The sequence below is a fragment of the Poecilia reticulata genome, chromosome 17 (assembly GCF_904066995.2).
Source record: "Poecilia reticulata chromosome 17, P_reticulata-male-v2, whole genome shotgun sequence".
Taxonomy (NCBI): Eukaryota; Metazoa; Chordata; class Actinopteri; order Cyprinodontiformes; family Poeciliidae; genus Poecilia; species Poecilia reticulata.
In genome coordinates this window covers 3,237,402-3,253,075 of record NC_088846.1, presented here as the reverse complement: position 1 = coordinate 3,253,075, position 15,674 = coordinate 3,237,402, and the positions used below count along the sequence as shown (strand labels likewise).

The window sequence follows — 15,674 nt, the reverse complement described above, 5'->3', positions numbered from 1 at the left end:
CTCTACTGCAGGCTAATGATCCTAAGATTGCTTTTATAATAACAGCGCAAGCGACAAATGATAAAAACGAGAGAAAATATTCCGCATAATCAGCAGTGTGATGACAGTCAGAGCAGCTCTACATCACTCTGTCCTTCAGTGGTCTATATAGCCAAATGTATTTTTAGCCATCAACTAGATTGCCTTGCCCCTCAGTTCAGCAACATGTTCTCAAGACATTTGGAAATTGTTTGAGAAATCCCTGGTGAAATAACATCGGGTAAACCAATTAATCCACCTGCCAGTGGCTCAAGGATTTTTCAGTCCCAGTGCTTACTGTCTCCCTACCAGTTTCCCTGCTTAAGGGCTCAGAAAACTTAGCTGAACCTCAGGTTTCCACTCTGCAATGTGAGATGGTGAAGTGGACCATCCACAGAATCTGCTACCTGCTACCAGTGTGGGAGCTTACAGTTCTACTACGATCACTCGGGTCATTTCCATTTCAGCTGAGGTCAGGTTGATGAATGGACTGAACTCCATTCAGTAACAATCAAGACAAATCTATTGATTTTCTTAGATCCCCATAAATCATATTATGGATTAGTCCCCCTAACTTTCACATATACACCCACATACATCTGTAGCTCTTTTAAGTTACAGTTCATTATCTGCAATTTGCTGTAAATAAATATTAATGATTTATCAGCTCATATTGAAGACCGTGGATATGTCTGAGATCATCCTGTCGTTATTTGTTCGCCTTTCCTTGGTTTGCTGAGCCACTGGTCCCTCTCAGCTAAAGACAAAAAGTGCTAGAAACATAGAACTTTCTAACTCCTAAAATACATAATGTTGAATGGTGATTTGAGAAAGTATAATTTGTGACTATTAACACAAATACAAAGATGTTTGTTTTGTTTGTTCAAGCGGTACAAAAACAAGAGAGAGTGGGATGTTCAGCTGGAAAAAATCTCAATCTGTATCAACCCAAAGGGCCTTCCCTTCCAGCTGCACCCTGTTAGTAATCACACTCCTCTGTATTTAAGCTCCTGGATTTTTCATTGTTGTTACCTCATCTTTCCACCCTGGATACATAAAAAAAAATGTAGGGTGTTCTAACTTTTTCCTCAGTTAGAAAAATAGTTTTTGCTGCTATATTTTGTTCAGTGACTAAAACAAGGTTAACTTTTGGTGTTTGCCAGTAATGATACAATTCTATTTTCTACAGATTAATAAATAAAATAAACAGTATAGTTCAGGATTTGTGAAATGAAATTCTATTAAAGGGAAAAAATCAATCAACATATTTATTACAGTAGATATTGCTTATTGCAACATTATTTAGCTTAACTACAGATTAGTTGGTCCTGAAAGTTAAAGGTTAGTCCAAGAGCGGCTGCGACCAAACTATACAAAGTATGAAAAGTGTAGATGTTATTTATTTTCTATTTTATGGCCTTACTTGTCAATTAGGTTATTTCTCTGACCAGAAACTTAGTAAGTGTTTAAAACACAGGAACACAGATGGAACTCTTTGAAGACAGACAGATGTTCTGGATCCATTCTTTTTCAGAGAGCTTCTTAGGGTTAAACAAGGATTAGAATCAAATAAGCTTAAATATCCAAAATCTTAATCTTTGCTTTACCTTTGTTGTTATCAGAACAGTGCATGGTGTGTTTTGTTTTGTAATTTTGTCCTGTTGATTTGCCAGACACTCACTACAGAAGAAGCACATCAAACCCAGAGACTGTTGCATCCTGAACACAATATAGACTGAGTTACTGAGTTGTTTTATATCAGTAGAAGGATTTTTTTTGGCCGAGCTCCATCTTGAGCATGGTTTCAGCTTCCTGGACCAACTAATCTGGATTGATCCTAACAAAAGATGCTCAGAGTAAGGGTTGGGGGAAGCATATGATATCAGAAAACACACTTCAATATTAATAATCTCTTTCCACAAAGCTGAAAACGGCAGTATCCACACAAATGATAGAAATCAGACACACTTTGTTCTAACTCACAAACACACACACAAAACCCACCTTAGTGTAAACCCCCCATGAAAGTTCTGTCTCCGTCACCATGACAACAATCCCAAACATCCCGAAGATGAGTGCGTAGTCACTGAGTCGCTTTCGCTTCTCGAACAGCGCCCTCCGGTGACCGAGCTTGTAGCCAATATCCTTGTTCTTCTTCTGTGGAGCCCTGCCGCCGCCTCGCCCGCTACCCTCCCTTACCAGGCTCTCGTTGGACGCCTTACTGGGGTCCTCTCCACCGTTGCCCTTGGACACCACCACCTCCAAGCCAGAGCTGTGCAACGTCTGCAAAGGTTGCGTTTCCGAGTCGAGTTCCGCAAGGTTTCGGCGAGACGAGGACGCCAGGCTGCCTACTAGTGGTCTTACCACTCCACCATTGTACTTGCAGGTGTTCATGGCTATCTGAGGGAGTCGGCCACTGCTCTCAGAGAGGGAGGGCTTGGATCCAGCATGGCTCAGCTTCTTCTGCTCAGTTGAGGTCTGGAAACAGAAAGAGCAAGAATAAATAAAGCACTTTCACAACAAACAAGGTGTAAAATCTAGCAGTGGGTTGAAGAAACCCACACAGGTTCATTTTTTAAATAGGACACTGATGCAGGAGTTTGAGCAGCAACTGACAGAGACAGATAAATACTTGGTTCATTGTTGAGAAGAACCACAAATTAAAACACAAAAAATAAACCCTTTGAAAACCACCAGTACTACAATGCCTTGCAAAAATCCAATCCCCTTTCATTTTTTGACATGTTGTTACACAACAACCACAAACAATGTACTCCATACCATCAAAAGCTTGTGTATAACTGTGAAGCAAAAGGAAATTATGCCAAATGATTTTTACAGATTAAAACCTCAAAAGTGTGCCATCCATTTGTACTCTCGTCCCCTGAGTCAATACCTTCTAGAACTTGCTTTCAGTTCTGTTTCATCTTCAAGTCTTCCAGGATTTGTCTGTACCAGCTTTGAACAACTTTAGACTACATTTTTTGCCCAAACTTCTTTACAAAAGAGCCCTAGTTCAGTCTCTACATACAGCAGCTGTGAGCAGTAACATTTATGTCTTGCCATATATTCTCACCTGGATCTGGATTATACTGTTCCATTCTAACATGGATATGTTTTGAGCTAAACCAGAGCTTTTCAAAGTGCTCTTCATCAAGCCTATGCCAGAGACCAGATGGACAGACTAAAGCTATGGTGAGTGATAAGATATGGTCTGGGTCAAGCAAATTAAAAAAAGAAGGAAGTATCACCATGAATATTGAAACTTTGGATTTCTATGGGCTGGATCTGAAGATGATTGACTGTTGTCTGCCAAAATGTGCTAGCTAACAACACTGTAAGACTGTGTTGTTATTTTAAGACCAAACACCCAAGTTTGATGACCAAGCCTCAGGAGTTTTAGGCAGGAAGCTAAATGTAGTTTATTATTTTAGCACTGCATATGGCAAGGCAGCTAAGGCCAATCACGTGGTGCTAAAGTAGGTAACCGCTCTGATAATGTAGTGGGGGCGGGACAGTTATCTGTTTGATAATGCTGCTGCCACCATGAGTAACCATGGGGATTATGTGTTCACAGTCGTGCACAGTTAGTTTTCTACCTCATACTCATACAGAGTTTTGTAGGTTGGTCACAAAAATTTAATTTTGGTCTCTTCCTGACTGCTTCATTTTACATATATTTTGAAAGTATCTGACATTACATGCTGATTTATTACAAAGAAACTCCAACAAAGCACTGAAGTTTCGGGTTTCAGTTCCACAAGATGTGTAAATTTCAATAGGTATGAATACCTTAACCTATAGTGCCTTTGAAAGAGTTAAAGTTATAAGTTAAGGTTTTATTGCAATAAGGTTTTTTATTGCAAACTATGAAGTATCCAAAATTGTGAAATAGTAAATATTTACATGTCTCTTTCTTGCGATTGTTTTTTTCTTTAAGGATGGCATCATGTGACGAGCTCTTCCCTCTACAGAATGAAATTAAAATAGAAACTTTTAAAAACAAATGAATTATGAATAGCTCCAGATGTATAAATAAAACCACATAACCAACAGTGGACCATACAAAGTGCAGAAAATTGAATCTGTGCTTTGCACAAATGCAGATATGAATGATTCATGCTTGGCATGACCCCTTTTCCTGTCACACAAGCACTCTTTACTGTGGTGAGCTGTAGCAGCCACCAATAACAAAGGGCAGAAGAAGACATTGACTATTTATATATTTTTTTATGATTATTGACAGAAAAATGTATATGCAGATACATTTCTAATTTGATATAAAAGTTCACTGAAGCGAGTGTTGAAATAATTTGGGAAAAGCTTCCTTTTAATCCGCTATAACATATTTATTGAGCCCAACAACATTTCTGCTAATCCAAAACATTCATAGCTCGTCCTGTATGTTCAGGTCTATTGTCCTGTTAAACCTCAACCTCTGACCTAATATCACCTTTTCCAGCCTCTACTAGTTTTGTTTATTTGTTTGTTTTTTGTGTCTGGTGTCTTCTGTCTTCTAATCAAATCTTACCATCTTGTCTGTCACTGCTGAAGAAAAGCATTACCGCAGCATGATACTACCACTACCAGCATTCTAGATGGGGATAATGTGTTTGAGGTTATGTGCACTGTTAATGTAATGAGCTCTGCACATGTGCAGTTCCACCAGGTGTGTGATAAGTGCTGCTGGCTAGTCTGTAGGAGCTGAGGGAGGAGTCGAGTGGGAGGCAGAAGCTTGGAACCTTCAGCTTGGAGGAGGAGCTGCAACTTGAAAGCGTGGCTAGGTCCACTGAGAAGTTTTACACAGCTGAATGGTTGCCATGGGAGACTAAAGGATTTCTCAAACATGCGTGAAAGCATTAAAGCAACACTCCAGGTATGTTTGATGAGGGAATGATATCATAATTTTATGTAAAACTTTAAAAAAAGTAGATTTTACATCATACTATCCCTTTAAAAGAGTGATTTCCTTAAGCTGAACAAGAACCATTCTGTCTCTAAGCTCAATATCATTTCTGCGTCATCTTGTAGTGCAGACGTAAAACACTCCATCCATCGGTCACCCCAGCAGCATCTATGTGGCTGTCGCTCCAGACCCGGACAGATTATCATAATGGGTTATGAAGACATCACACAGAACAGTAGCTTTAAAAAAAACAAGTTGGGGGGATGCAATACCAATGCCGGACCTTTTTATTAGCCTTGACAAAGCGTGCCTAATGCCTTTAAAAGTGCTGGTGGGAATACAGAAGGGCAGCCCTAATGGAAATTTACTAACTCTCGTCCTGTGATGCTATCATCTTCCGCATATTGTGGCGAATAAGAACAGGACTAAAGGTTAAGGATTAGTGCAGCCCATAGTGTTTCTAATCCCCTTTTCTGTATTAAATTGCTTTTTAATCTGTGCCATTAGAAGCCCTCTATACTTCAGAAGTCAGTGGAGTAAGTGAACTTTGAGTTTGAATGACAGGAAACAGTGCAGATAGATGCTGATATGGCAGTGGAGATCAGGGTGCTGTTCTTTGTGCCTGGACTAAATTAGATCAGTGAGTATGCTAATCAGAGCTAATTTGATACCAGTTCAACAAATTAAGATAACAGCAGAGTTCCCTGCAGAGGGAATCTGAACTTTACTGTCTTGTGACTGATTTTATAATTCATTTGACCAACATAGCATTTAGCAACAAAGATTAGAATTCCCCACATCTTTAATCATTTGAATGCCAATGCCAGTAACAGACTTAAGGAGAAAGTGTAGCTTCAGAAATTGTTTTCAGACTTCACGCCAGAAATGTCTCTGAGCATAAATCGCTGATGTGTGCTGACACTATCAAAAAAAAGACAAAAAAGGATTAGTTTTGGGTTTTTTTTAGAAAACTGAAAATAGATTTCCTTTTTGTAAAACTAAGGCCTACAATTTAACAGTTTTTATGTTTTGGATCCAGATTACATCCATTTGCAAGAAACTAAAGCATCACTTTTTCCTTTGATTCATCAAAATATGTCAGTCATGTTAAAAAAAGAATCTGTGATTCTTGTTGGTGATTTAAATAGCTCTGAAGTCCTGCTCCCAGCTCAGAGTATTTTTAGTGTCCTGGATGTTTAAAGTAGAATTATGGATCCTGGACTGTAAGAAAGCAAAGGTAAGACTCAGCCAAGTCTACTACGCTAAATAATTCCTTGATTGTACAATTATAGAGAAATTCTGAGCACAAAAACCTGTTTTAAGAAAATAGGTTTACATTCAAGAATGAGCATAAATGCAAAGTAATGATGCTCTTAAGTTTATTTTCTACTTTCATAATACATCAGATTTTTGTCAGCTAGTGTTGCACATTACTGCTACAGTCAGGCTGTTCCATGTGCTTAACATGGCAAGACAACGCCAAGGCCCTGAAAGCCAGAACTCAGTAGGACTAACATCACATTCAGTTTAACTGAGATCCAGTTGCAGTTTGTAAACAGTGATATCCCTTCACTGGACTGTCATAGAACTACAGTGTCTTCAGTCAGAGGTATTAACGGATCTGCTGTGCAACAGACCGCTACAGGAGATCCTTCCTGTTCACAGACATCACCATCTACAACATCGCTGAAGAAACTTGGACAGATTGCGTTATAAGAATATTTCATTTCCCTTGGTGATAATTTTTTTAATTATATTTGAATTGAATTAAAAAATTACTGAAATCCATTTGGATCCTTATTCAGTCCCTCAGACATTCACTGGCTTGAAGCAAGAATCCTCACATCACCTTCCAAACTCACAAACACTCAGTCCCTTCCATTCTCATGCCCACTCGGCCAATCACCAAAGCTGCTCAGTTATTTAGTTTATTTGTTTGGCATGTTCACTGCAACACTACTAAAGAGTGTGGCAGAGCGGGCATTGGGGGCCAGCATGCCCTTGACTGCCCGCGATGCCCCCAGAGATGAGATGCAGAGGCAGCTCGTCCAGCTAAGAAATGGCTCAATTTTATTCTAAATGGCACACAGCATCCAGGCTCTATGAAATGGAAACTCATAATCAAATTGAAAAACCTCAGTGCAGAACAGCTTAAATGAAGGCAACCCTCTGCCTGGCTTACTCTGTCTGTCTGTCTCACTCTGCAGGCAGCTCAGACCTAACAGAAAACCTGTCTTTCATTTTGGAACACGCCACAGTGCTGTACTTTTGAAGCCTTATATATATTTGTAAAATTGAATTGTGCATTATAGTGTGTGCGTGCGTGCGTGCGCCAGGTGACAGAGAAATTTCTGTGTGCAAATAAGCCCAGATGTGTGTTAGCTAATGCCAGGATCCAGACCAAGTTGGATCGTGATGCAGACTGCGTGCAGCGATTAAAAAAATAGGAAAAAGCCACGTAAGTGTGTGTATGTGAGTGAAAGCAAGTATATGCGTGTGTGTGTATGGAGACAGATTCAGCAGGGTTAACGAGAAAAGAAAGATCACAAAAGAAGACAGAGGAAGGAAACGTGACAAAATGAGGCAGTTCTGGAAATGGAGGAAACATGAATGATGGAGTGAAAGAAGAGAAAAAGAAAATGAATGAAAGAGGGGAAACAGCTCCCTGCGGGCGTCTCTGCCAGGGCGGGAGTGATTGAGAGCTCCAGGCTACCCTTTCCAGTTTGTCCCTGCACCCTAGACGCTGTCAGATTTCTGTGACAGGCCAGCAGGCTACAGGGCTCCTCCGTCCATCACTGACCAGCATGTAGATCATTACTCAGCGCTGGTAAAGACGGCAGGAAAACACGGCTACAAGCTCCACATGCATAGGAAAATATTTGATCACATCGGTCTCTGAAAACAAAGATATATGATTTTACATTTTTTTGTCTACATTTAGTATTGCAATGCTTCCCAACAAATTTGGAATAGGGATACACCAATCCACTCTTTTCACTTCTGATACCAATATCTGATGCTTAGTATTGGCTGATTCAGATCCGATACAGAATTACTTAAAAATTTCTTTTTTAAAACACAGAGGTAAAAGAACGTAATTACAATTGCATTTAGTAACTCTGCACCAATACAGCACACTTACATACACCAACAGTTTCACAGGTTTGGTCAAATATGTAAAATCAACTTTAATTTGTTCAGTCAGTGCAATTAGGAGTAAAATAACCAATGTAAAACAAAACAGGTTCTCTGTCTCCCTGCCCCCCCGGTGCTCCCCACCATTTTCCCTGGTCAGCGTCTGTGTCCTGTGTTTTTAGAGTCTTTTTTGCATAGCTTCCGAAGTTGCAAATTATGGATCTGGTCAGCTGGTCTCTCAACGCGATTGATAAATTTTTTCCACTTGGAAACTGGGGAAAGGGGAACCCTCATGTCCCGAAGGGAGATTCTTCGCTAGATACACGATGGATTCTGGATGGAAGTGGAAGACCGTGTGTCTGACGACGCTGTCAGTCGAGGATGTTGCAGATGTGTACATGATTGGATTTATGATAACAGGTTTTTTGCTTATTAGAGTTGGTAGCTACCTGGCTTATCGGAAATTTCGGAAGATGCCAGCAACAGTTTTGGCAACTTCGAGGCTGCTGGGTACGGTTGATGGGATCTGCAGAGCAATCACTCAGACTGAGATGATCCGGGAGCTGAGCTGTAGACTGGGTGCGATCCTGGAACAGGACCGTGGCCGGGCAGCGGATCTCGGACTCAGAATGGATATGGTGTGACCTTGGAGAACGTTGTTCGCTCCGATCAAGCAGGAGACCCTGAAATTTGGCTGTTTGGATTTGCCATTGAGAGGCACAGCTATCCTATCCTTCCCTGGTTATGTCTAAAGAAGGCTCTGTTCTGCTGCCCCTCCCCTCCCTGAGAACATCTGTGGCCCCTGAACTGATAAAGCTCGTGATGAACTCCGACATCATACTCACAATCGCATGCTTCAGTTAGGGTTCATGGTCTGACACACACATAACTCACATGAGACGTCACACCTCCTTCTCGTACCCAGCTTGTTTTGTCTACATGTGTTTATATGTGCTTATGTGCCGAGGTTTTGTTCTTCATCTCAAACTCTGCCCTGCATAGAGCAGAGTGTGAGCCAGGCTGATTTTTTTCTTCTCTTTACCTGATGTTTTTCTTATTTTTCCTATTTCCTTTGCAAGGCGGCGCCTGTCGGGCTGCAAGGCCTTAACCAACTATTCCCCCTCTCCCAGTACCCACCTCCCCCCCTTTTGTTGTTGTGTAATGGATGATTGTACTGGAAATGCAATTTCGTTGTCTTTCTGACAATGACAATAAAATTCTTCTGATTCTGATGATAAAGAAACGGAAACGGATTATCTTGGTCAAAAAACAAACTGCAACAAATCTTCTATCAAATGGTTCAGAATGTGCAATTAAGAATTGTTAAAATACTGTAAAATAAATAATAAAGCATGATGCTCAACTATATTACATTGAACATCTACTAACTTATTATGAATGGCTCTCAGCTGAGATCTAGTGATGATAGCAATAAAAATACATTCAATTCTTATGGTGCTCTTTTGGACACTCAAAGGAATAGTGATAGTAATTTATTGACCTTTAGTGTTAGTTTTCAATGAGAAATGTTCCTTATTTTATTTATTTTATTTTTTATTTTACCTTTATTTTACCAGGATTTTCAAGGGAATCCTGGCCAAGAGTCAGCAACAAATACAACCCAGAAAAATACCCAGTGCAGAAAAAACTCCACAATTTCCCAATAAAGTTTAGTTTTATAGGCAGAGCTCGACCCGACCAAAACCTGACCAGAAATGTAGGCTGGGTGGGTCAAAATGAAATATGTTTTGTGGTTGAGTTGGGTTGAGCTTACAAACTTACAATACACACAGCAAGGAAGAAAGCTAAACAGGAATGCATGAAAAAAGTTGTTTCAATCTACTTATTATAGTCTAAACACAGGAGTAAGTAGTTTATCCGGTTGAGGAACAAAAAAAAAGGTGCAGGAGTTAATTAGACTGTAATAAGCGCAGTGAGCTGCACAAGTATTGCTTGGTTTCAGTCGCATATTCCAGAAGATTTGTACTTGATCCATCCTGTGATTACAATAAGCAACATGTCAGGTTTACTGCTGGCTCAAGCCTCTCATGTAATTTTAATGTGAAATGTAGTTTGGTCAGAAAGGCCGGTGGCATGGAACAGCCTACAGTGGTGTCTTCGTAGTTTTCGTAGGTTTTTACTTTTTCATACCTTCTTTAATAACTTATTCACACCTCAAAAAAAAAAAAAAAAAAAATAATAATAATAATAATAATAATAATAATAATAATAATAATGTATTTAGCATTTTCATGAACGATTACAGGAAAGTCATTAGTGTCCAGATTTTTTTTTTTGCAACCAGAAAAATGTAATGCTTCCATTGTGCTTGTTAATTTTTGTCTGTTGAAAACCAACTAACTCAAAACTGCTAAAGATTTGTGACATTTCAAACAAAGCTCAGTGACCAATACAACCATCCTTCGACTCCATAACAGACACAAGCCTTCCATTCATGGAGTCAATTTCATGATCTGTTTATGATCAACTTTTCGTTCGGCAGGAACCACAGCATCCCAGATGCTGTTCAGAGAGCACCACTGCTGTCCTTTACCATAACTCTCCTGTTTAAGAAGGACTCACGTTTTCAAAAAGATTTAGATCAGGTAAGAAAGGAGGCCGTGTCATTATTCTTTTACCTTTGGGGCCTTTAATGATGGAGTACTTCAATGCATCTGATGGAGCATTGTCTGGCATGAAAGATGCAGACTGTTCCCTGTATCACTGGTTAAGGAAGTCTCTTATAAAGACTTGCAGTATTTTTGTTAAATAGTGAGTCCGTCTTTGACTGCAAAAGGTCCGACCAGCTTGTTTTGAATTAAACACCATATCCCATAAATGTAGCAGTCAACCTGATGTTATAAAGACTCTGTTTAGCTTTGTTTAGACGTAAAACACCCACTTTCTTTATTTTTTACCTAATACATAATAAACACAATAACTCTCTTCTACATCCCTTCTCCCTCCACTTACCCTGTTTCTTTAACGTCGGATTTAGATAATGAAGAAAATGTTGCTAAAAACCAGGATAATCCTCCATAGAGAAAAAAAAGGACATAGGTACTGTGGGAGCCAGTTTAGTTCGGACAAATAACACAGTGTTCAACAGAGACTCTGTGCTATTATAATTAGGACCCAACAAGGTTATTCCATGAATGCATGCATGAGTGTGTGTCTTATAAATTAGGTCCTGGGGAGATTGGGGTTAGAACGCATGGAGGGAGACGTAGGAGGGGGGGTTACTTTCCCTGTGGGATGTACACTGCCTGATTTTGATTTCCAGCAAATTAAAATAGTTAGAAAACAGATTTGTATATTTTGGCCATAAAGGGTGGACTGATCCTGGTAATATGAGTAACAAATTAAAGCTTGAAGTGATACCAGCCTGACTTCTTCTCACTAATAAGAGAAGAATAATGTAACTTGCACTAGAAGACAAGTTACATCTGACAAGAGTAGCAAATATCATAGTAAATATTATTTACCGAAACACTTTCCCACCACTTCTTCTAGTGTATTCATTAGTGGCATTTAGTACATATAATAAGAAATAAGCTATACAGTGGACAACAAAATCCTAACTGAATTTTTTTTAGGGGTAAGACAAATAATCGCATAAGTGAGCACAATGGATCTCATTCTGACAAGGTCAGTCAAGATTCACAAAGCTACAAGAAAAGCTAAAAAAATTAGAGTCTCATTAAAAAGTTTGTTATTTTTGCCTCTCATTTCAGAAAGTGAAGCTCCTATTATATTGCAGACATTAAAGATAGAGTGGAATATTGATATAAAATGGCAATTGAAACCAATGTTGAAATTTGGGATATAATTGTAAAAGAAAGAGAGGGAAAAAATGTACATCAATAAATAATATCCATATCGAATCATATTGATGGCAACAGCATGCTCTGGGACTACTTCACCTCCAAACATATTTGAGGAGAACTGATGCCTTAGTCACAGTGGAGGGAATGAAAAACAACTTCAAGCAAGCTCTTATTTTGAATGCTTTGCACAATCTGCAGCAAATGTGTCTTTACAGAACTAGTGAGTGACAGCAACTCCATCAAAATCATTAAAGCAGTTGATCAGCTTCAGCCCCTCTTTACCCTCCAGGTCATACTTCTTCCCACAGAGACCTAAAGAACACACCTAGGTCTGGATTCCATCTGCAAAGTTTTCCGAATGAGGTTTCTGTGACAAATCCAACATTTGCTGTTAACACAACAGTTACATCTCCTTTTTTACTCTTCATGCTCAGTTGTGCAAAGATCTCAAGATGTATATTCTAGCTGGCATATTGTGGTAAAACATAAAAATTACATTACAATATTTCTGTTGTATCCTTTTTGCTGCTCTGAGCTCATCAGTGAATTGCCAAGTAATCTTTCTTCCTTTTTGTTCGTGTCCTACATTCTAAACATCGACTCATTTTCAATCTGGAGTCTTATTTCAGAACTTGCTCAGATTTTGGAAAGGTCAGTCAGCTGCTCCCACACAAACGACTTTCCCACTGGCATGGTTACAAACCATGGCAGATACTAAAAAATACCAGAATTACAAGAATAATTCCCTTAAAGCAGCACATCCTGCAGAACAGCTTAGAGTTCAGTTATTTTTAGGGAGGGGGGGATCTCAAGCTGCTGTCACGCTGCTTCCTATGCTGCCATGTATGCTGGCTTTCTGCAAAATATGTGTCCAAGCATGAGGACATAAGCACAATTTGCAGAACATTAAATTATGTCGTATCCTTGAAGAATGTGTGCTGCTTTTGATGCCCCCGTTTTCTGAATAGAGTGTGTTTTAGATCAATGTTCAAATGCCACTGTTCACAGTGTTCTGTTCCGTCAGGACAGGATGTTGACAGGATACTTTTCTGTGACATCACTGTCTCCACTGATCCAGATGAGCTCAATCAGAGGGATTTGGAACTACTGTATGAGAGGGCAAAGTAGGAAAACTCAGGAAAAACGAACACAAGCGACATTTAACTACAAAGCAAGGTCCTAACGAAAACAACACCACAGAGAAAATAACTGAGTATGGCAAGTCCTAACAATAATAACCAAACCCAAAATGATCAGAAAACAAACACAAAGGAAATGAAAACACAAACACCCATAGGTCACCAACATGCCACAGTGCACAGTCCATATTTTCTACAAACAGGATTTCTGTACAATTCTTTTTATGAAATATTACATCTTTACTGATTCAAATAAAACAATAAAATAAAGATTAAGCATGTCAAAACGATGTAAATGAGTCAACCACAGCAGTCATCAAGCATGATAAGAGTTGTGGAGGAAAACTGAAAATTTTTTCATACTCTGCTTTTTTTTTTTTCCTGGAACTTTCCAGACTTTATGGGAAAGCATATCAGACCTGTTGAAATCCATGTCCATGTTCCGTATTAACACTAAAGAACTGTAAAATGTCAGATGTTTTTGGCTGAGTCATGCATGGAAAACAGCCCATCCACTACTGGTATCACTCCTACCAGCAGATGGAATGTAGATGAAATGTCCATAGTGTTGACATAATCTCTCAAGTTAAATAAATCAACACAACTTTTTTCTTAGACAGTATTTTTACTGTTATACTAACAGTGAACTAAAAGCCTTTTAGCATTTCACAACAGTAGTCTAAATGGAGTTCTGATCAGATCTAATAATAATTTAGTTAGAGATGCAGAAGCTTTTTCTGGAAATGTAGTGACTCCACTCCTGTGCTCATTCAGAAGCTCCATCCACCATGGGCGCGCGTTGCCAGGCAACAACACCAACAACAGAGCTTTCTTACAAGAAGTAGACCATTTAATTCTTACCCAGTGTGGAGGTGGACATCTCTTTCTAAAAGCTGAAGCAAGACAATTATAATGCAAACAATAAGTAAGCACACAAACAGTCAGAAATGGACAGATTTTTTACATGAAATACAACAGGGGCCGGCATTACAGCTCTGTTTATGTCTTAATTGCTATAAAAACCTTTCCAGTTGTTCTACAGGGAGTCAGTGACATCTCAAATAAATCAAATGTTACTTTTTTAAAGTCCTTCATCCAGTTGAAGTGCCAAATGTTTTACCTGAACATTCACAGAACCTCTTTCAACCACAAAACTCTGCAGCATAACGTCTGCAGAGGTCTTGCTGCTTTATTAGGCTTTATTATTTGAATAATTTGTAGCTTCCGTTCATTCTTCATTACATGACATAAAACAAAATCACACAGGTTGATCCTCAGACCTGGAGTCCAAGTCTATATGGGCCAAGACTGAGTCAAGTCTTCAGTGAAAGTACGGTTTAAATGTCTCCTACATCTGAACTGTATGAACACCATGCTTCTCAACTGCAGCCAAACTCGTAGCTTCCATCAGGCTCTGAGCAACCAGCAGGGACAAGTCTGGCTGCAATTTGGAGGTGTGCGTGCTCTAGGTATGTTAAATGCATAGAATACTGATTTTCGATCCTGATCCTCAGAGCCCACATTCCCTTTCACTTTCAACTGCAACATCCAGATTATGTGAAAGCATGGATTCATCTGCTGTGCATCAATGCTAAAGGCTAGTGTTGGTGGTGTAATGGTTGTCATTGCATGGTTTGAGCCTCTTGCTACCAAATGATCTCTGTTTAAATGCCCCAGACTATTTTTGCTGCACTGTTGCTCATGTCCACCTTCTGTTAGCTTATTCCAACAGGATAAGTTGCCTTCATAAGGCCCCACATACTAGGGGTACTAAACTCTCCAGAGGTCCACATATGAGAACTCAATGCAAACATCTGCCAGACATGTCCTAGCAGTGGTAGATTTTAATGATTGCATACTCTGTCTCGGGGCTGCACAGTGGCGCAGTTGGTAGAGCTGTTACCTTGCAGCAAGAAGGTTCTGGGTTCGATTCCCGGCCCCGGTCTTTCTGCATGGAGTTTGCATGTTCTCCATGTGCATGCGGGGGTTTTTCTCTGGGTACTCCGGTTTCCTCCCACAGTTTGGCCTCTCCAAATTGTCCCTAGGTGCGTGCGTGCGTGTGTGCGTGCGTGCGTGCGTGCGTGCGTGCGTGCGTGCGTGCGTGCGTGCGTGCGTGTGTGTGCATGGTTGTTTGTCCTGTCTGTCTCTGTGTTGTCCTGCGTCAGACTGGCAACCTGTCCAGGGTGACCCCGCCTCTCGTCTGGAACGTTAGCTGGAGATGGGCACCAGCACCTCCCGACCCCATTAAGGGACAAGGATGTAAAGAGGATGGATGGATGGATGGATGGATGGATGGATGGATGGATGGATGGATGGATGGATGGATGGATGGATGGATGGATGGATGGATGGATGGATGGATGGATGGATGGATGGATGGATGGATACTCTGTCTCACACAGTGAACTGTTCAGTGGTAAATGGTGTTCACATGGAACGATTCTGTAGGCATCACCCTGTTCATGGCTGATGGTGTTGAGAGTCGGAACAAACAGTCTCAAGGACATGCAGCAGCAAGACCGCCACTCTGCTGCACTAACTGGTGTTCAGTGGATGTGTTCAGGCGACCGACTAGCTCATCAAACTTACTAGTATCCATTGTGATGGGAGAAATGAAAGAATTTGAAATGAATGACATCTCAGCTGTCC

At 40.1% G+C, this 15,674-nt stretch overlaps 1 protein-coding gene across 2 annotated transcripts in view; it reads right to left on the bottom strand.

Annotated features, from left to right (window-relative positions):
• The window catches only part of kcnn1a (potassium intermediate/small conductance calcium-activated channel, subfamily N, member 1a), a 92,655-nt gene that overhangs the window by 43,128 nt on the left and 33,853 nt on the right, over positions 1 to 15,674 (bottom strand). For both annotated transcript variants that reach the window (XM_017310177.2, XM_008433431.3), the window contains exon 2: positions 2,023 to 2,496. In XM_017310177.2, coding sequence (XP_017165666.1) covers positions 2,023 to 2,496 — 474 coding nt within the window. The remainder of the gene's footprint in view (positions 1 to 2,022; positions 2,497 to 15,674) is intronic.